The 21883-nt window shown below is 43.0% G+C and overlaps 1 protein-coding gene across 2 annotated transcripts in view; it reads right to left on the reverse strand.

Moving 5' to 3' along the window:
• FH (fumarate hydratase) overlaps positions 1–21883 on the reverse strand; it is a 320603-nt gene that overhangs the window by 196584 nt on the left and 102136 nt on the right. For both annotated transcript variants that reach the window (XM_078648745.1, XM_078648746.1), the window contains exons 4-5: positions 7580–7756; positions 4206–4388 (exon numbers count right to left, since the gene is read on the reverse strand). In XM_078648745.1, coding sequence (XP_078504871.1) covers positions 4206–4388; positions 7580–7756 — 360 coding nt within the window. The remainder of the gene's footprint in view (positions 1–4205; positions 4389–7579; positions 7757–21883) is intronic.

Raw genomic sequence — 21883 nt, forward strand, 5'->3', positions numbered from 1 at the left:
AATTACAGTCCTTCGCTATTGTCCCAGTCAAGCATCATTCTGGCTGTGGAAAGAAGCAACATTAACAGCAATTAACCAAAGTGCGATTGACCACATCTACATCAAACAGGATCAGCTTACAATCTGTAATGGCATGCTAATCTTCATTGTCTGCATCATCACCAGCCATTCTAGCCGCATCACATTTCTCCAGTTGCGTAATGTATTGCATAACGTCTTTCGGGGTCCTGCAGCTCACGGCTTGCTCCCATACATTATCTTGAGTCTAGCAGGATACAACATGGCATATTGTATTTCCATATCCTGCAATTTTTTCTTGACTTGCTGAAACTCCCACCGGGCCTGTTGCACCGCAACCGTAAAGTCCGGGAACAATGCCCCCTTCAGACCCTGATATTTAGTAGGGCCCAACTCCCTTGCACGACGGAGGGCCACATCCCTGTCGCGATAATTTAGAAGTCTTGCGATGATCGGTCGTGGAGGCGCCCGCGGGACAGGATGCGGAGCAAGAGACCCTCTCCACCACCAGCATATTATAAAAATGTTCCGCACCCAGCATGGTTTTGAGCATGTCTTCCACATAGGAGTTCCAATTTGTCCGTGTTGGTGGATTCGGTCACTCCCGTGATGCGTAAGTTGTTACGACGCGACCTAGCCTGCAAATCCTCGTTCTTAGCCCGTATGACCTCTAGGATCCTCTCCACCTCAGTGCAAGACTTTATGATTCGTTCCACCTTCTCCTCAGCAGTTGAGATACGTTGCTCCGCCGCCGTTAGACGCACTCCGTGTTTGTCCAGTTTCGCTGACATGGTGTCCATACGCAGATTTAAGTTATCTATCTTGCCATCTATAGTGTGAAGACTTTGCTGCATTGCCAACAACATTTCTTCCAGTTTGGAGCTACTACCAGACTCCATGTCCGTTTCCATATCAGATGCTGCTTGCTTTTGCGTTTCCCTCAGACGCTTAGATTCAAAGGAGAGCGTAGATTGCAGGTGCTTATTCGGCTTACCCATCCCGCCGCCAGGATTTACAATCAGCAACTTCTGCACCCCAACCGCCAGTCGGCCGGCAATGTAATGCAGCTACACAACACCCTGATAAGGCCGCAAGCCACCCAAGTCAGTCACAGCTGGTGCAGGTATCCACACTCTGTGGCGCAGTCCCAAAGCTAGTAGTGCACAGCAACCCAGCAACTGGTCTCCGTTAGCTCCCCCACAGTACCGGTGTAGTAGCACTCCCCAGTCCTCTCCCGAGCTGTCTCCTACACCAAGATGTACCCGCACAGGGGCGGAGCCGCCAGCTCACCACGTGGCGCCACAGCAGCACTGCAGACGGATCTCTCAGCAGGCGTCCCTCTAATTATCGAGGCCTAAAACTGTGCGTTGTCAGACACCATGGCAATAGCAGCATCCAGCAGCAAAGATACGCCGCACATATCTGCAAACCAGCCAACCTCAGGGTATCGAGCTCCGTCTTTCAATAGCGGGCAGGCTGGTTGACAGATCAATTCAGATTCCGCAGTCACGCATGTATTACAAGCGCCGCCATTAACGTCGGCATGGGAAGGTGACTGCCAGCTCCGCTTTCCAGCAAGGTTGCACAGTGGATCTTCAGTAAGGCCCACAATGCCGCATGCACTTTGTCCACAGACTCAGACGGCACTATGATTAGCCACCAGTTCATAAAGTGCTCGCTCCACAATCCCAACTGCATTCGTACACAAATGCCGATTCCGCAAGACGGCTTCCCCAGGCTCGCCACTCTTCACATTCAGACAACTCACCGCATTGATATCGGTAAAACGCCCGACTTCAGTCAGGACCACGCCCGCCGCCCACAGAGCTGAGCAACGACCCCAGACAGAGCCGTCACCAGTGCCCGCAAGACGTCTGCCGCCCCCCCGCCCCAGCACCGGTGGTCCACTATTGCAGCCGGGCCGCGCCGCAGCGGTCCGTCCGGCCTCCGCTCACTCTCCTGCCGGCAGTCCTCCGCTCGCGCTGGGGCCACAGCAGATGCCCCGCCAACAGCGTGATCTCCGCCTGCTGACGATTACCACGCTCAAAACAGGTCCGTGCAGCGCATTAACTGACCGGCACTCCCCTCGCGCATCCGCCACCTTCTTTACTGCAGACTGCATGCCGATCGCAAGTAGGGACCGTGGCTGCGCAGCCAGGACACCTCGCCACCAGTCTCAGCTCCCGACTGCCGCCATTTTGTTCGCCGCACAGCAAATGTTGATTTTTAGCCTTCCCCTGTCGCAGCATCCTTGTAGACCACCGTAATCAATGCAGCAAGCAATGTAGATTTCAATGCGCTGTCTCCCCAATGTAGATGGCTAGGAGAATTGCAGGATAATTAACGGATTGTGGCCCCGACCAGCAGAGCTGCACTAATGTGCCGCCATCTTGCTTCGGGCTCACTAGCGCCCCCCACCGCGACTAAGAAACTTAAAAATAATTATTACTGGTGGCCAGGTATGGACTCAGTAGTTAATACACACATTGATTTTTGTTCTGAGTGTTTAAAGGCCGACAAACACTGGAAATCTAGCAAGAGTGAAATGCAGTTGGTTACCATACCCAAGGTTCCTTGGTCTAAAATTGCTATTGATTTTGCAAGGCCATTTAATATTTTGGAAAGTAAAAGCAGGTTTATGGTTGTTGTAAATGATTACTACAGCAATGGATTTATTATGATTGTATAGCACATATCACTACTGATTGTGTTGGTAATTTGTTTTAAAGAATGTTTGCTAACGAGGGACTTCCTCATATATTAGTTTCTGACAATGGAACACAATTTACTTCACTTAAAATGACAACGTTTTTGAAAGAGAATGGGATCAAATAGGAGAACTCACCTTTATATTAACCGAAATCAAATGGTAAAGTAGAACGAGTTAACAGATTTATCAAAGAGGGTATTCAACTTGCAGTGGCTTCACAGATTCCAGTATGTGAATTTATTCAAGAATAGGTGAATTGTTTAAATAATACTGAAAATGAAACAACCGGTTTTACACCTTTCTTTTTAATGAGGGGTAGAAAAAGTAATATGTTACTTACTCCAAAGTTTGATTCTGTTTTTGTTAAATATAAATAAAATGAAATAATAGATGATAAACTAAAAGTTCATCACAAAAATTGTTGATAAACAGATCATGGCTAAGTCTTATCATGATTTGATGCACAGAACGAAAGTAAAACATTTGGAAAAATGTGATTGGGTTCTTGTTAGGAAACCCAATAAAGTTCAGAAGGCTGAATCCGTGTATTCCAGACCTTATAGGGAAGAGGAGGTTTCCAATGGAGTTGTTCTTTAGAAAGATAAAGGTTGGTGGAACAAGAGTATTGAAACCAGGTCAAAATAAACTTTTGGAAAACACTAATTCTGGTTTGCTTGAAGAGAGAGAACTGTTTGTCTGAAATGATAATGTAAGTTTTGATAAAAACAACACTGATACAATGTTGTCCGAACTTGATGGTTGTGAGATTGAAGGTGAAAATTTCACTTAGGTGGAAAATAGTTTGAATGTTACAATGAGTTCTTTACAGGGTCAAAAAGTCTCTGAAACCAATATTTTCCATGACGCAAGTCAGTCTGCAGTTAATCAGGAAAATACATTTTCAGATGATGCAAATAAGTTAAACAGTAACTGTCAAACATCCAATACTTCTGAGATGTCTCAAATGTTGTTGGTGCTTCTACCTCTTCTGGTAGGTTGTCTAAGTTACCAAAGAAAAGTCAGGACTTAGTTTTGTTTAATTTCTTTATTGCAAAAAAGGGAGATGTTGTATACTACTTTTTTCTTGTATATAACTTTTCTGTATTTGTGTTTTATAGTTTGCATTCAACATCAGACATGCTTCCTGCTTGATAGCACTGTGATGGCACTGTTGGAATGCTTATTGTGTGTATATATATATATGATGTCATAGAATGTTTGGCTCAGATGAGCCGTTATGTTAATACGTTCTTATTAACATTCTTCTAGGTTCATGACTTTGTCAAAACAACCATACAGGTTACTGAACCCCTACAGATTTGTCTCATATGGTAAAAGGGTTAGGGCTACATAAAACCCACTGAGTGAAGAGATCAAACATATAAAGACTGTGTTGGGAACAACTTGGCACAGACTCTATCGATGCCATAGTGAAGAGACAAGAGTATGGCTTCACACATTCTGCGGAGTCACCTACCTGACCAAGGGAAAGGGGAACGGCATCCTGCGTGTGAGTGCGGCCAATTTTGATAATGTCAGCGAACTCCTTCGATTTGTCCTCAAGAGCGTCGTGGAGCTTCTGCAGCCCTGGCAACAGAACTTCATGAACTTCCTTGGCTGCAGCAATATGCATGGCAGTGGGAAATGTGTCGTTTGAACTCTGTCAAAACAAGTAATAACATTAGGAGTTTGGTCTGAAACAATTACATGGAATTGAAATGTTGGCGTGCAGCTACTCGAAGCTAATGTGGAATGTTGATTTGGGTTAATGAGACGACACCCTTCCAAATCGCACTTAAAACGTTCTGCCTTGAACAGACCCATCCCCAAAAAAGCCACCTTATTAATGAATGAGTGAAAGAACACTTCATCGTTTGGTTAATTAAAATATTTCAGCTTAAAAACATCAATAAGGTTAAGGTCAGTTAAAATAATGTATGAAAACACCCAAATATAAAACCCGTTTTACACAGAGATCTAAAATGTGGTTCAACACAGATCCTATAGGAACAAAGTAAAAATACAGTAAATCACAGTGTACAACAGATAGAATTGTTCAACATTATACATAACGTAATCAGTGTCGACTTTAGCTTCTTGGGCTGATACAAATCATTAATAGTACCTCCGATGCAGCCACACGTGTTTCTTGTTGGCCCCTGTGTGCACTGGTACAAATAAACTACATGAAAAAACAAAGGAATGGGATCTGCCACAAAGTAATACCGAATGGTTAAAAATGATGGAAGCATTCCATCACTTTTTTTGCTGTCTTGATGAAAGACCGGAACAAAATAGGTAAAAGCCTTGCCCCACCATCTCCCACACCCACCCAACGAGATGCATCAGTCACTGATCCTCCCTAATGGAGCATGATACTCAGTACATCTACATTGAGAGCAAGTTCAAAACTCTACCACACCACCTTCTACTCTCATCCTCTATAATTTGACTGGTCTACGCATGCCTCTTAGGGCCTAGGATGTGTACATCATAGTAGGCATGTCAGCACTGTTTAAGCAAAAAAGGCCTGCTTTTTGTCTGGTATGGAGACACCGTTGGCTGTCATGCCAGCCTCATGTTTTTCAAAATAGAACTGTAATAGAAAAATACATATGGTTGTACATACATAGAGAAGATTTTGTTCAGCTCTCTTCATCCAATGCTTTCTCCCCAATGAGAGTGGAGCAGAGGGGAACAGTAGAAAAGCCCTCAGTTTCCCTAAACTGATATACATTCAACAAAAGTGGAGGGCGGCTCACAAAACATTTATTCACTATGCCCTGCTCCTTAGTGCTCACCAGGCACACTACAAGAGTGCTTATAGAACTCTCACCCTCTTGCTACTCCTGTGGCATGCTTCATCATTGGGTCCTCCCCTGGTGAGTTACTCACTGCCAGGTGGGCACAAACTCGTAGTGGATTGGAGCACTTTGATACTCTCTATATCCTTACTGGAATCGTAGGACAGAAAAGGTTAGTAATATCTCCAGGAAACCCTAACCCAAATCCTTTATTAGAGAGGTACTGTGGTATGGTTAAAAACATAACATGACACAAAGAAGCATCAACTGAACCAATGTGTATATTCTAGGTCGACATGTTTCATATGCTCCGCAAAATCCGATGATTTAATCAAGACCTCATTTAGATTTTGCTTCTACCCACCACAGCCTACAGTATGGGGTAACTGGTCAGCCCACTTCAACCAATGGCTCGCTTTACCATGATAGTATTTTGCTTCTGCGCATGTGCACACCCACCTAGAAAGTAGTCGATTTCTAAGTCGGTGTTGATGGGTCCATTTCGTCTTTCATCTCATTTTTTAAAATTTGTGTTGGGGTAATTTTTGTTACTTTTTATTCACTCTTGTTTTTGCAAACATATACACACCACATTTAGACCCTTACTTTTATTGCATATGCTTGGTGGAGGGGCGGGGAGGGGGGGGGAGGGTAAATAAAACTGCAAGCTCCATAAGACCAGACTAACTGGCTTTGCCAAAGCTGGTGTAGTGTAGTTCTTATATTCCCAATAGGCTCTGCGCATTGGAATAATATATCCTATAGATGTGACGTAGGACTGAGGTTGACTAGGTCTCTATCGAATATATTAGACTTAATTGTGAGTGCCAGCTAGCTCAGAGGTCACTAGAAACTTTCTTGAATAAACAAGAAGGGATTAGTTTCTGACAACCGCATAAACATGACAACTTTGTTTTCCAAGAATAAGAAATGTATCTCTAGAGTCGCGGAAACAGTAGATAGTTATTTCACTTAGTCAATCGTGCATGCTTCATTTCACCAGAGGTGCAGAGAAATAGAGAGACGGGCGTTTTCAATAAAAAGTATTTATTGAACAGTCTTCTGTCTCATGCAGGAAAAATTAACTGCTACAATCGTAATACTGGTTGCAAAGTACAATGCGTACATTACGAAGAGTATTATAAAATAATACTGTTAAAGCATGGTATGGTTTCTAAGCCATAAAATACATAGAATACATACATTAATAAATAAAGACTAAAAGTACTCAACTAGTGCTTCTAAAATATGCCTACCCCGGTGTACCTAACCTATGTCTAGTACAAGGGAAGAAGTAAGTGAGGTATAGCTTAGTTTCAGTATTCTTTGACAAGAATCTATCCAAGAATTCTCTAAGGGTCTAATCAGCTCCGTACCTTGGTTTAAGAATGAAGGAGGTCTGGTATATCTCTCTCAGGACTCGTTTTCCCAACAACCCGCAAGGGTAGCTTGGAAACACTGGAGCTGGATTTCTCTGCAAGAGAAAATACAGCGTCTCTCTCTCAGTGCGTCTGCTGGAGGGACGGCTTCCTTCAGCACTTGCTTCGGCGAGCTGTGTCGTGTAGGTAGATAGTCAAACTGCTCCAAACCACCGTGTGTTTGCCTGGGCAAGTGTGGGCATATTTATACCTTGAAGGTGCCTAGTTTGACGTAAGGTAGAACATAACGTCATCAAAGACTCAGTTCTTTGAAAACTCCATGAGCTCTTGGATAAATCAATATTCAAGCAAGGGGGAAGTCCCTGACTGCTGAAGGCGGGTGTTTTTCCAAGAAATCGTTGTGGATTTTCGGAACTAGTGGAAGTAGCCATGCCGTATTTGGACTGCATAGGCTAACTCTAAATATGGTTATGAATTCTATGCCTATATAAGGATAGGGTGATTTATACCTATATATGGGCATGAATAGGGAAAATTACATTAGGGTCCTAAATTCATATACAACACTGGTTTCTTAATAAAGATGTGCTTCACAAGAGCTGCTGACAAAAAGTTGCACTGTGTCATTATGCACACTTAGAAGGTGTTTAATTTGGTGCGGTGCTTACCTGGCTCTTGTTGACGTGATCGTTGGGGTGCACAGGGTCCTTGCTCCCTAGGATTCCTCCCAGCATCTCGATGGCTCTATTGCTGATCACCTCATTTACATTCATGTTGGTCTGAGTTCCGGATCCAGTCTGCCACACCACCAGTGGGAAGTGGTCATTCAGCTGACCCGCAGCCACCTGCACAGCAAGTACACACATGAAACCAAATGCGGAAACACAAGTTACATTGTAACATGCACAGAAATAGGCATGCAAAATGGCACCAGATAGTGCCCGCCAAGCAGCTGCCACTCTCTGGTGCCATTCGATTTGATTGAATTAAAACACTTTCCTTAGCTTACAGCTTTGCTTCCCTCAAACCGCCACATTCTCCACCAGTGCTTCTACAGAGTTTTGAAAACTCTATTACTTTGTTGCTACACCTGACCACTGGAGGGCAATTTTCAGCATCCTCCGTGCTCAAGCTCCAGTGAGTAATTGCTAGGTTTGTCTCTACTTCGACCTCATCTAAACATTTAACAACTGGGTTATTTCTTGCTCAATTCAAAGGGCCAGAGAACAATTTTGAACACTTACTAACATGAACATTTTTTTCAGGTCACATCTTGAACATTTGAAACCTGGGAAATAGCATGATACCCCATGTGTGGATCAAGCGTGGTTTAAGCAGAAAAAGAGGAATAAAGCATTGAGTACTTGATGTAAAATGGAGGACAAAATCAAAGCGTTGTGCATTGACAAATCTAGCTGTGCGACTGGTTTTGTGGTGAAATTTCACCTCACACTGCATTGTTTACTATCTGTGTGCCACCAGGGTAAGGCACCTAACCAGTGAGCACGCACCCTTGGACGATTTCGGGACAAACATGGATGAATATAGCAGAGAATGGTGTGCATCCCAGAACTTTTTGAACAAAATAACTACCTGCCATCTTGAATGCCCCTTTCCTCATCTATTGTAGCTCAAGACCATGCTTAATCCATTACTCAAAATGTCGCTTTAATCCTAATTCGGGCACAAAAATTCTATTTACATCAAAATAAGGATTATTACTTGGGTCCAAATTGGGCTCTCTGGGGGTTTTGCCCAAATGATTTCCAACAGGAAAAGTCTGGAGCAAATCATGGAAGCAAATTACACTTATTGAAACTGTACCCTTGTTGGAATAGGTTAAAAAAAGTACTGCTATCATGTTATTCTCCATTTCAATGTGTACAAACCTGAATGGAGGGCAAGTAGCACAAGCTGTAAATATCGAACTCTGCTCTCTGAATATTGAACAGAGGCACAGTTGCACACAAGATAATGCACTAAGTACATATCTCTCAGAATGAGGGCCTTTGTGTCCGATTTCATCTCAATATCAATTTACATTTTAAATTCCAATGTATGCAACAGTAGGGCTTCAAAACGTTTCTATGACAGTCTTTGAATGATAGTCAGTGAAAAATGGATGAAGATTCATTTAATGGACAAATAGAAGAAACTGGGATTGTTTACAGCTTTAACTTCGACACTATTTTGGTTGTGTTGGCTAAGATGGATGTGCTCTTTAGGTTGAAGCCTACCAGACACTGCATCTGTCTAGTTGCGAAGATATATTGGGGACATGCTGAAAGCAGACCTAGGAATGAATTGCTCCTATTGCGTACCAATGGCTTAGTGTTTTATAGCTCAAATGTGTCTGCATTCTATTCACTGGCTTTATTGGTTTGATGCCATCCAAAATGTATTTGTTCCCTGCTGTGGAGCAGAGCCTCTTCACCACGTCTCTCTCTGGCTCATTGTATTTTTTAACAAGGGCTCGCTTTCCGGGAACTCTTTTTTACTTGTTCATGGGACACTCCATGAGTGTGCTTGGGTTTTCCCGCAGTCTTCCTTAAATGCTAGTTCATGGGACAGCTGCTGTAGCTCAGCACTGGACTTCTTTGAAAAGGTTTCCTATATCCTCTGTACTTGGCTAAACATTTAAAGACGAGCATGATTTAATATACAACCCACCACTCCTGGCAGGCCACCTCAAGTTTATGTCCACATTCCTATATCAAACAGTTCCCTTTTCCTCTGTGAATTCCCTTTCGGCATAACGGATTTCGCGGATCTCTGGCACAATGAGTTTATCAATCAAGCAAGTCTGTGACCATGCTGGAGTTAAGAAATGAAATACCAGCATTTGTAAAGAGCACAGCTACCCCTGGAGAGGTGTTCCGGCCAGGGCCGGACTGGCTACCGGGCAGTTTGGAATGCTGCCGAGCTGCTGGAAGATTTTACTGCAGTGGGGGCTGATTTCGTACATGGAGACCTGCGTGTACTTCGAAATAATGAAAACAAAACGAATTTAGTTTAGTACACGCAGGCCCCCCATCAACGAAATTAACCCCCAGCTCAGCAGCATTCCAAACTGCCCGGTAGCCAGTCCGGCCATGGTTCCGGCGATGGGGCCGTCGGGAAGGTTAAGCGAGCTATTGCCCAGAGTCACACGGTGCTGAGCTAATCTGCCACTGGCGATCGAACAGTTAGCCCCGTGTTCCGGGGCTAACTGTTTGCGCGGAGATACCCCTTCGGGGGTCTAATTCCTGCGCTATACAAGAAACAAAATAATAAAAAAATAATTCCGGAGTCAGCCGCCCTGGCCGCTGCACTACACCTCTCCCATAGAAGGCGAATGAGCCATAAAGAGCCCAATAAATGGTGTTATCTTGGCATATTTGCTGTGCATTCATAGATAAAGATCAAATGTTAAGCTATATTTTCTGACAAATTCCTGTTTATTCTTTTAAAAGGGTGGTTAGTGTTTACTTTTTTCCCTCCTAATGCAAAACAAGAGGATTTTGTAAAGTCAACTATGACATTCGTGTTCGGTACATGGAGTGAGGAAAGAAAGATAGCAGGATATCATACAACTACATTTAAATACCAGTAAATTAACTGTACAAATATTTTAGAATATTTTAGCAGTTAAGAAAGCACTAAATGAAGCACACATTTTGTAATTCTGCAGTGTGGTAAAAACAAAGATTTCAATAGGAACGAGACAAATCAATACATTTGGTTATGTGCAAATGAAATATGCCTTGAAACCCAGTGTCCACACATTAGTGTGCTGCCTAATTTTAATTAGTAAAACAGTAAGTCTTTGCAAACTTAATGGTAATTTAAGTGATAAATGTGTTGTCAGCAAATGACAGTGCGCTACCACACCATGCTTTAGTAATTCGTTTGCGACAGTATGCTCCAAAATGTACCACTAACTATATACTACACCCTTAACACTGTCCTGCTGAATAAGTTTGCTTTTGTGTGACGCATGGTTTTTTCAAAAGCCCTATGACTTCAGTAATGTAACGTTAATGGCAGCCCCCACTCTGAAAATTGTTCCAGAACCACTGGCGCATGACAATTGCAAAATGTAATTTGCGGACAAGCACTTGTTGGTACACTTCCTTTGAATGATCCTGTTCCTACGCAGGTCCTGAAGGAAGCATCACACTATAATTTAATCAGCATTTGCTCTCAGCTTTTACTTCAGTATAAAGTGTTAACACACAAGTGCTGAAAAAGACTAGTCTTCATAAATAAAGCATATATACAGATTACTGTATTACCATATGTAATTCAAATCTCAATTTAAACATGACAACGGATGCTTAAAGAACTTGCTGAAAACCGTGCAGCGTCATATTCTGAGGACTTTTCGCAAGGATCTGCAAACATACAGTGATATAAACAAAAGGAATAAAGGAAGTGTATGCACAGACATTACATACGACAATTAGAAGAATCACCCAATATGCTCCTTTCACCATCAACACTTATAGTGCAAGTTTGGACAAAGTGATAGCAAGTGCTACAAAACTCTTTGACAATTACCTATTTAAACTGAGCCTCTTTCTTAGCGGTCTTACTAATTACAGACAGGTGTATAGAGGAATAAGGAGATAGTGAGGCCTAAGATTCTATTTCATTCCAATTCATTAATCGAGTTCCTTCCTTTGCACATGTGACTCGCTAAAAGGTAGCAACAGCAAGCAAAGAAGGCTTACCAGAGGTGGCAGTAGTTGGATAGCAACTAAGGTACAACATACCACAGCACTGTCAAATCTGTGTCTCTTCTAGAGATTAGGGACATAATTTAGATGGGGGTATGGAATGGAACCCTCAAAATAATTCCACGACTCACAGTGTCTTCCTAGCTGCTCCTTTGCCCATTTTACATCCATATTTCCAAAAACCCAAGACTGCTAGCATCAATGCTGCCTCAACCACACCAAAGACAATATATTTTGACTCCTGGAAAACAAATTGAGGACTCATGGTGCACAGCATTACTAAAAACCATTAAAAAACTGAATGGGACCCCAAGACGAGACCTGTTGGCTTTGCCAATGTTTTTTTAAAATGTAAATGTCACTTGGTCTGTGAGGTCTCAAATTCCACTGATAATTGCATAACATTACTGAACAAAAGTAGGGTCTAAAGGCATTTTTGGTTTAAAAGGTATCTTCAGGGAAAACTATTCATAACTGACATTTGCTCATATTGGCCCAGCACTAAACAAGCTCTTTTTATACAAAATGCCTCAAAAGGATCTAAATGGAAGTTGCACCTGTGCTCCGAGTGGAAAATAAACCAAAATCACATAGGGCAATGGATAGTATTTGCCCCCTACCTGTGATATTTTAGCCTGGAATACAAAATTAATGATTAATGTGCAACATATTTGTCTCTTGTCAGAGGTGATGCCAAAGAGTTCCTGAACAACCCCTGCTTAGTATCTGCACACATTCTCCCACAGGCAGCCCCCATCCACACCCACCTTCACTGCGGACCACCTCACATGCCTAGTTTCCTTTCAGCTGCCTTCAGAGGTCTGATGTCATACTTGCTAATCCTTTCTGCACAGTGATGATGAAATTAGTGTCTGGGTGTGTTTGTGAGGTACAGGAGGTTGTGTCCTTTTTTCTATTGATGCATTGTGCCCCTTTACAAAAACAGACATTCACAAAACCATGAATTTGTGATAAATGTGCTAAGGCTGGCAGCTTTATTACATCAGAGCAGACCAGATAGGAGGAAGCCAGAAGAAGCACACAGAAAGGGCTAATGTTGTGTCTCAGGTCCTGGTGCTGTTCAAGTGCACGCGCTGGAATAAAGGCAGAAGGATACACCCAAACAACCAGTGGCATGAGGTGAGAGATGAATAATCCAGTCGGCAGAGCCAGGAGGTTATTGACTGAGTCACAACCAAAGGCTGCAAAGGTTGGTAAAAACAAAAGCTAATGATTGATAGGGGACCCCGAACTGCACTCTATGTATATTGTTAATAACAGGTCTGTATGACAGCTGCACCTGCAGGTCTTTATGGCAGCTGTACTTAGAAGAACTAAGCCTATTGAGGGTGTAGAGTAGGAGTAAATGGGGTAGGAAACTGGTTGGGGCATTAGGAATTTAGTGTCAATGTTCTATCTTATCCCAGTGGTATACCAACATTCGCGACCATCAATTATCTCCAGAATGCCACTGCCACCGTCTTGCGGCTAAGGGTGACGTGGCAGAGCATGTCTATTTAACAGAGGTTTGTCAAACAGCCCAGAACTCAGTGGCAAAAAAGTATTCAAAGTTAGCACAGATTAGACAGATCACAGCCGTATGAGTCCCAAAGGACAAGTGCCCAAGGCAAATAAAGAAAAGCTACACAAGACAAGATTCAAAGTCCAACCATGAAAGTTTGTTTAAAAAATAATTACAGAAAGCAAAAAGACAAATGGTTAATCAACTCATTAATTCATAAAATATCCTAAACTCGGAGTCTAAGAGCAAACGGTCAGGGACTGCCCTCAATTTACAAGGCAGGAAAGGTCTTTAACATATCTAAGTACAAAATCAGCAAGACCACCAACATGAAGCCTACCTTCAAAGAATAGCCAAAAAGCTTTAGCACACATCGCAAATAAGGCCCTTTTTTATAGGTTCACAGGAACAGAGAATCAGGAACTTGACATAGCATAAGGTGGTAACATGGGCTGTACTAATACAAGATACATCACACAATCCAATCAAAATTGCAGAAGTGATGTTACATAAAACAGGAACTCTAAAGACCACTCAATTGTGAAAAATACATTATCCCCTTGACCCTGTAAAGAAGGGGAAATTACATTACATGATTGGACAATGAACTGTTTAAACATAAATAGGAACATAGTTGAACCGGAAGCAGCATCAACCATGAACATTTGCAACATTACATGCAGGCATCCTTCGAAGCACATTAGTTGGTACAGTAGAAAAACAACACCACAGGACAGATCACATTTCTGTCATTTTTATGAAAAAAGAAAAACACTTAAAGAGCGAGAAAATAATTCATGTGTAGGTCTTTCAAAAGATATCTTTTTTCAGTTGTCAGTGCAGCCAGGCTAAGAGGCGCTGTGAATTCGTTTTTGTGGTCTACTAACGCTAACTTAAACACACAAAAATTAACATTAATCTTTATTAATAAATCTGCTTTTTTTTTATCTGTCTCTAATTCAGCTTTGTGGAATCTTGGCATCTGACTTGGGTTTCACTCATCCATCATCTACTTCAACAATAAGTTTTAATTGTAGTTGTGGGCTTAAGAGAGCTTTCATAATGCATTCCAAAGTACCACTGTAACTGACGGAATTTAATACAGGTTTTATGCATTTCATTCCAGAGAGAGCTTAGTGTCGAGACCACATCTGCACACCAAAGCAGCGACCACTAATAAATTATGTTCACAAGCAGTGATGTAATCCAAGAGGTCCCCCTCCAGTGGCGCCCTAAGGGCAGCATCACACAGATGTTGAACTGTTATACCTCAGGGCTGTTTAACAATATATGGGAACTATTTAACTTTCCTCCAGAGGTATTCCACAACTGTATTAGAACAACAGTATAGACGATATTCTGGACCATTTGGGGGGGGGGGGGGGGGAGGTGCGCTTCCTTAAATAGTCTAGGACTAGACCATTACTCTCTTGCATGCAAAGGACATGCTGGAGCCGTCCAGCGCAGCAGCACTCGGGTGCTTTGAACAGCTCCAGGACATCCTTGCATTAGGGGCAGGAAATCCCTCTGGCTCTAGCACCACACCAGAGGGATTTCCTTTTTCAAATTTTAGCTCGGGTTTCTGGGAATGGGCTTCCCCAAAAGCCTGACACCGTTTTTTTCTTATAGCATGCAGACATCATTACAGATAAAGTGAAATTCAAATGAGCCGATTGGCTCATTTACATCGGTGCTCGAGGACATATTTCAGCCCGCAAAGCCTTGATTTGGATGGGGAGGGTATAATTGGAAAGGTGATAATTTAATCTTTTTAATGGTACTTTAACTGGTGGATCCCTGCTTGGTGATCTTATCAGGAGGGCAATGCCCAAGCAAGGATCCACCCACTATGCACCAGGGGGAGCGGCCCCATTGGAAATAGGCTAGGAGGCCCTGAAACCCAATTTGCCCCCACAGGGGAATTGACAGCCCACTATACCATAGGGATGCCATCCTCTGCCATAAATTGAGGGGGGGGGGGTCCTCTGACAAGACCAAACCCAACCCCAGAAATCACCAAAAGAACCTTTCTGCAGCTGCTGTGGATTTGGGCAGATTTACCACCCAATTGGTCCCCCCGGGGTGGGTAGAAAGCCACTAGAACCCAGAGAAAAAATAATCTGGCAGAAACTGAGGGGTGGGGGTGGCCCTTCCACACAAGAGGCTGAGTCCCCCACTCAAAAGAAAAAGGCCACAATATTCTTTCAGCCCCCTTAGCGTATTTGAGGGGTTTCAACCTCCAAACTGCCCAAAGTGGGCAGAGCGCCTAGTAGACACCAGGGAATATATTTTGTGCAGTTACAAACAGTGGGGTGACGCTACAACATCTCAGTTCTAGCCCCAACCACAGAATAAATGGGCAGAACCGTTTCTGTCCCCCCAGGGGCAAATTTGGGGGATTTTACTCCCTAATCTGCCCCCAGGGGAACAGAAAGTCAACTATCCCCAGGGATTTTTCTTGTTGCCTTATATTGAGTGGTAGAGGTGGCCCACCCACACATCAGGCTGAGTCCCCCACCCCCAAAATGACCTACCAGCCTTTCTATCTCAACCCTGAGGCAGACAGGAGGTTTTTACCTCCTGTCTGCCCTGAGGGGACAAAACGCCCACTAGACCGTTTCCGATGATGAAGCAGAGCTGGGGTAGGTCCTAAGGAAGGCACCAGTTCGCACCTGAGATCCTAATGAGCGTTTCACTCTGCTTGATCCTCTTGAGATCAGATCTGGCCCCAATTAGGGTCATTTTTTAAGACAAGGTACAATTGTGCTATGTTGTCTGATGTGTGACTGTCTACTTTAGCACCCAACACAAAGGTTTGAATCTAGTTACTAAGTAGTGTAGGTTACGGTTATTTGTTCCTGAAGAACTGCCATTTGATCCTATGAGGACAGGTATAGGCAAGAAACATGTTGACCTTACGTTACAACTAATGATTCAGACTGCTCCTTTGGACCATTGTTTCCCATTTGAGCCTCACAGTTTTTAATTAGGGTAGTGGGTTTTACCATTAAAATAATTCTATATTTAGCATCATTTCACCTATTTCAATTCATCCCCTATCACCACACTACACACACAACACCCACAACCCATCATAAAGCAAATAAAAGATCTTCGGAAAAGAGCACCCTAGTGGGTGTCCGTCATGCATTGCAGCGAAGGCCCGACGAGGAGGATGCCCAAATGATGAAGCATGACACCTTTCTGGATGTGTGAGGGCACTTCCTCCTATTGAAGCCTACTCCTCTGACCCGCAACCCTATAAACACTTTCCTCCTTTGTCTATAAGGTACAACACACCACAGTATTTAGAGTATTATCCCAAGGAGCACGTGTGCTGGACCTACTCAAGGTCCTGGTTCCTCGGTTTAGAAGAAAGGTGTGCATCATATTCATATGTCCTGGTTATTGTCTATATGTGTTTTGGGTGCTTGGAAGCTTACGCCTGCACAACACCATATGCCATTACAGTTGCAAATCTCTTACTTAGGGACTTCCTTCCGAAGTTCAGAATTCCAAATCACCTCTTAAATGACCAAGGAATGCACTTCTTTTTTCACGTAGTGTAGACTTGCAAAGTCCTACAGATAGAGCAGTGCTTCGACTGCCCCATCACCAGTGTCAGTCGGCAAGGTGGAAAGGAACAATGGTACTCTCAAGAAAAAGATAGCAAAAATATGTACTGAGAAACAATTGAAGTGGCCTGATGCCCTGCCCTTATGTAACTAAGCTGAGCAAAGGTATTGGCTTTAAAATCTCCCAACTCTGCTGCTAATTTAGACTTTCAACTGAATGATGCAGTTCTACAGGATTGCAGAAAGCTTATATGCTGTCTCTACAATTTCCGTTCTCAGATTCCAGCTGCCTTACCCCGGTGCCCGACCGAAGCCTGCCACTCCCTTTCTGCTTGGTGACCGGGTGTTTATCAAGTTAAACCGGAATACAACACCCCTGCGGCTTCTTTGGTATGGGCCCTATCAAGTACTGCTCATCACAACACAGCTGATAAGTGTTGTGGCCTTGCAACATGGATCCTCTCCTTCCAGTGCAGGTATGCTGCACACACCCTCAGACCTCCCCACCCCCGAAAGCTGCCTCCGGCTGACCTAGGTCATTACTGGCCTAATGTAACTCATCTTGCCATGACATGAACATGGTTGGTCTGTGAGCACTGGAAACAAGCACCCAGCGTGTCATTCTGGGCTTGAATGCATGAGACACTGTTGTTGAGACTTTACTTTTCAAATCAACACCTTCATGAGTATCAGCTTCCCACTGGCATGGTGTTTCACAAACCTCGTAATCCAGAAGGATATGTTAATTTCATCTGTTTTAGAAGCCCTTCCCTATGTCTTAAGAATGGGTGGGGTGGTTACTCGGACTGCGTCGCCCCTGCTATCAGGCAGTCTGCTGTCCACCCTCTCCAAAGATGGCAGGTCAAGCACAACCCCATCTTTTCTCCAAATTATGGTAACGGAAGGGCAATTCAAGAGCTAGACTCCATGCTGAAATACTAAAAGAAGAAGTCAAAGCAACCATGTCCTTAGAGTTGATGACCAACCATGCAGATTTCTACAAAACAATGCTCCTGCAGAATAGAGTGGCTTACTATTACCTCCTGGCAGCCAAAGTGCAGGTCTATGCAACAGTAAGCTCTGAGTGTTGTACACACTTGCCTAACAGCCCCTTTATTATACATGAACAGATAGATCATATTAAGCATAGTGTTAAGGAACTTCTGCAGATATGTCCAAACATTGTACCTCTATCACATTTTCTTTCCGCTCGAAATCCGGTGCGTACAAGACCTCCTTTTAAAGTGTAAATTTGGATCCCTTTTAGACCTTTATCCTCCATGGGTGTGCCGTAAGTTAAAAATAAGTAACTGTTCCTATTATCACAAAACTTTGATCTCTTCTGCAGAGGTCCATAAAGCGTGGAAACACGAAATGGCTAGACCTTCCGAAGAAAACCTCAGCAGATCCAGCCTTACTTGATAATTAAAGACCAATATCACTTCTCCCAGTACCTACAGAAATGCTTGCGAACGCTATCATATTTCAGTTGGCTCATATCTTGATATCAACCAGCTTCTAAATGTATACCAATCAGATTTTAGATCTGGGTTTACCACCAAAATGACTTTGGGTGCAATTACTGACAATATTAGGATGAACTGGGACATGGCTACCATTGTCTTTTTAGATCTTTCAGTGGCCTTCGATACGGTCTGCCGCCTGACCCTACTTAAAAGACTGATAGAATCAGATATATGCAAACTCGTCCTAAAATGGTTTGCTTCTTTCTTATCGGACCATACCAAAATGTGAATACTTCAACCCATCACTCTAGTCCTGTCTCTATTACAAGTGGAGTTCCACAGGCCTAAGTCTTGAACCCCACTTTGTGTAATGTTTACCTGGTCCCTTTGGCAAACATTTTAAGTGTTCTCAGTTTCAGAATATCCTCATCCGCAGATGACACTCAGATAACCATATCCACCTCTGAGGATGCAGCAACCACAAGAAAAGCCTTTTCATATTGTATGCACATAGTAGCATCATGGATGAAAGAGAACTTCTAAAGCTTAATGGGGAGAAATGGTGACCCTGCTCTTTGGCATAAACTTCTCTTCCGGTTACCCTGGGTGTTGAATAGCTGCAGTGGGAGAACCTCAAACCCCATCCAATACCGCAAAGAATGTAAGTATAGTCTTTGATACACAGTTGAAATGTAAGCTCAGGACTACAGGTGCATGCTCCTTCAGTTTCTGGCTTCTAAAATCCCTGAGAAATAATAGGCCTTCCTACATCATTCAAAGCAAGACTTTAATCAAAGCCCTAATAACATATCACCTGGATCACGGCATGGCACTTTTCTTAAGAATTCCTCAAGCCCTTATTAATCTACCCCAGCTGGAGGTAAATAGAGGTACCAGATTTCTTCTGAAATCACAGATTTGCTCCTCTGCCTCGGATCATCAACAAGTAATCCACTGGTTGGCTATAAGGAAATGCATATTGTTCAAAGTACTGTGACTGTCTCACAAAAGTGTATAATCTGGGCTCAAAATGTAATTGGAAACATTTTTTAACCTATCAGCCTTATCGACTGCTTGGATCCTCCTCCTCCAATCTTCTGCTTGAAACCCCTAAAAAACAGCATAAGTAGGCAGAGATGTAGAGGGAGAGATTTTTCCTATCTCCTGGTGAAACTTTGGACCTCACTTCTGTTATATCTAAGAATGTTCAAGTGATCCGGCCCTCCCGGTCCTTGGGGATTCCAAGATGGCCGCGCCGGTTGCCACATCAATACAAGACAGCAACAGTGCGACCACTGACGTGTGCATCAGCATGGCGGCAAAGAGTGAGACAATGAAAAGCTGCCAGGAGGTGACGTGAGAGGACGATCAATGAAAGAATAGCAACGTTGGTGAAAGTGAGTTCGGAAGGAAAGACAGGAGACGGCGCAAACCGTAGGGACGCGGATTCGGATAGCGGAACCAGCAAAAGTGAAGACGGAGGAGTTTGCCAGGACGAGCCAGGGAGAGCAATGCGAGTCCAATGGAGGAAGGTACCTCAATAACACTATCACGTCCAGTGGTCCAAAGGGTGCAGAGGATGCGGAGACGACTCCTGCCCGATCCCAGAGGGCCTTTGCCTCAGGCAAGTACCAATCTTTGGGTACTTCACTATACTTCCGTGGTGGGAGGGAAGGTCACAGGGCATGACCGGGGTTGAAAGAGGGTGAGCCTAGTCAGGGCTTATACAGTATGAGCACTGCCAGGATCGAGGTAGCACAAGACAACCTGGTTTGATAGTGCACGAAACTCACGGGTGTGGTAACGGAAAAACTGTTAAGGAGGTTTCACTCTAAAACTGACTCCAACTTGTTTATCCAAAGGGGAAGAAAACACCTCGAAGAAAGGGTCTACAACGAGGTTCCAGGGAAGAGGACCACCAAGGATCCAGAGCAGCTGACCAGGAAGCGAGCTATCTTCTACCTCATTGACCTGGTTTTCTTCTTTATGTTTTGTTATTCCTGGGTGCCTACCTTAACGTGACAACCAGTACTACTAAACCCCATTAAAAAAAAGAATCGTAGGTCTGGGAGTCACCTTGCGTGACCACAGTTCACAGATTACAACTCTTTCCGTAGACAACTTGAAACCTGGCTCTTTCAGTACTCCTATTTTCTCCCTTCTTTTCCCTCTTTATTCTTTGTCTATTTCTTCTTCTCGTGTGGCATGTATCTATAGTGCCAGGACACCTTTGGGTAGCTGTCTGAGCTGTACAAATTCAGTTTCATTCATTCCTTCCTTCACGAGATTCAAAATGGCTTTGATTTCAGTCTGAGCATCACCTGGTCTTGGCCGTCAGGGATAATCTGGAACTTGAGAGAAAATCCTGGAAATCATGACTGCAATTATTCTGATCATAGTGACTATGTGTGTTGGTCAAACTGATTATGTGCTTCCTCCAACATGCTTGCAATAATAAAGGCATAAAAGCTTGAGGATGAAGTAGAAATTGGCAATTAAGAGATTAAAACTGAATTTATAAGATTGTTTAAAATTGAATGGTTGTAGAAGTTTTGCCTCCCGGCAAAAAGAGTGGGCCTGATAACGAGATTTTAACAGTATCTGTGGATTAAGACATATATTTACTATGAAAATGCTAAGGTGTATTTTAACTTGTGTTGTTGCATTTGATTGGTCAATAGCAAGTCTTTTTATACCAGCTTAAAGACCACTAAAACCTTTGTACTGTTTCACATTTATAGATATTTTAAATGTAGCACGGTTTTGTAACCCCATGCTGTACAAAACACATTGTATTTAATTTTCCTAGAAAAGCATAGTCTCCTTCTGAAACTAACTCAACAAAGTGAGCATTTTCAAAAGTAGTTGAGTCAGTTTCTTTTTAGTGTTTTGTATTTCTCTCCGACTCTAAGAACTTCTTACATTCCTTCTAACAAGAAGATCCTGACACCTGCTCTTTAGTAGCCATCTACAAATTTCTATTTGTCACACATTCCAGCTACTGTTCCCTTGCATTGAGAGGAAATGTATACTATTACTAAAAGTTGTATGGATTGTAGAATTGCATGCCTCAACTTGATCAATGCCAAAGCTCTTGTTCATTGGAATAGCAATTGCTTTGCATTATTTTTGGTTGTTTGCTGGCTATTTTGCATGTAACGCATGTTAGACTTTGTAGGGTATCCCAAAAGTTGTGATGCTCTAACATGCCCTTGGTGTTTACTATACATGCTAAAGACCGAAAGCAAAATGGATCACAGAAGCAACATATACAACAGGAATTCCAAATCTAGAGTCCACACACTTTAACAAATGCAGACAGAATAATAGCCAACTCAAGTTCAGATTTTAGAAATTCTGCAACCGGATGATGAACATTATCTAGCAAGACACAGCTGCAGAACGAAAACAACTGGATTTTTTGTTTTTATAAGAACATTTTATTCATTTTGGTACAACACATTCATAGTTGCTCTTACCACATAACCAATACATGTTCCATTTTATGCTACCCATATCACCCCCTCCTCTGTACACGGTAGCAGAGGTCAGTGGGAGAGGCCAATTTCTGTCTGCCTCAACCTCCCAAGCCATGGTAAGTCCACCATTTGCGCCACACTTTCTCATACGTATTTGGGCATCCTCTTGAGGTGTATACAGCTTTTTTCCATCTTGGCACACCAGTCCATGC

Source organism: Lissotriton helveticus, chromosome 6 (genome assembly GCF_964261635.1).
Source record: "Lissotriton helveticus chromosome 6, aLisHel1.1, whole genome shotgun sequence".
In the NCBI taxonomy this organism is placed as follows: Eukaryota; Metazoa; Chordata; class Amphibia; order Caudata; family Salamandridae; genus Lissotriton; species Lissotriton helveticus.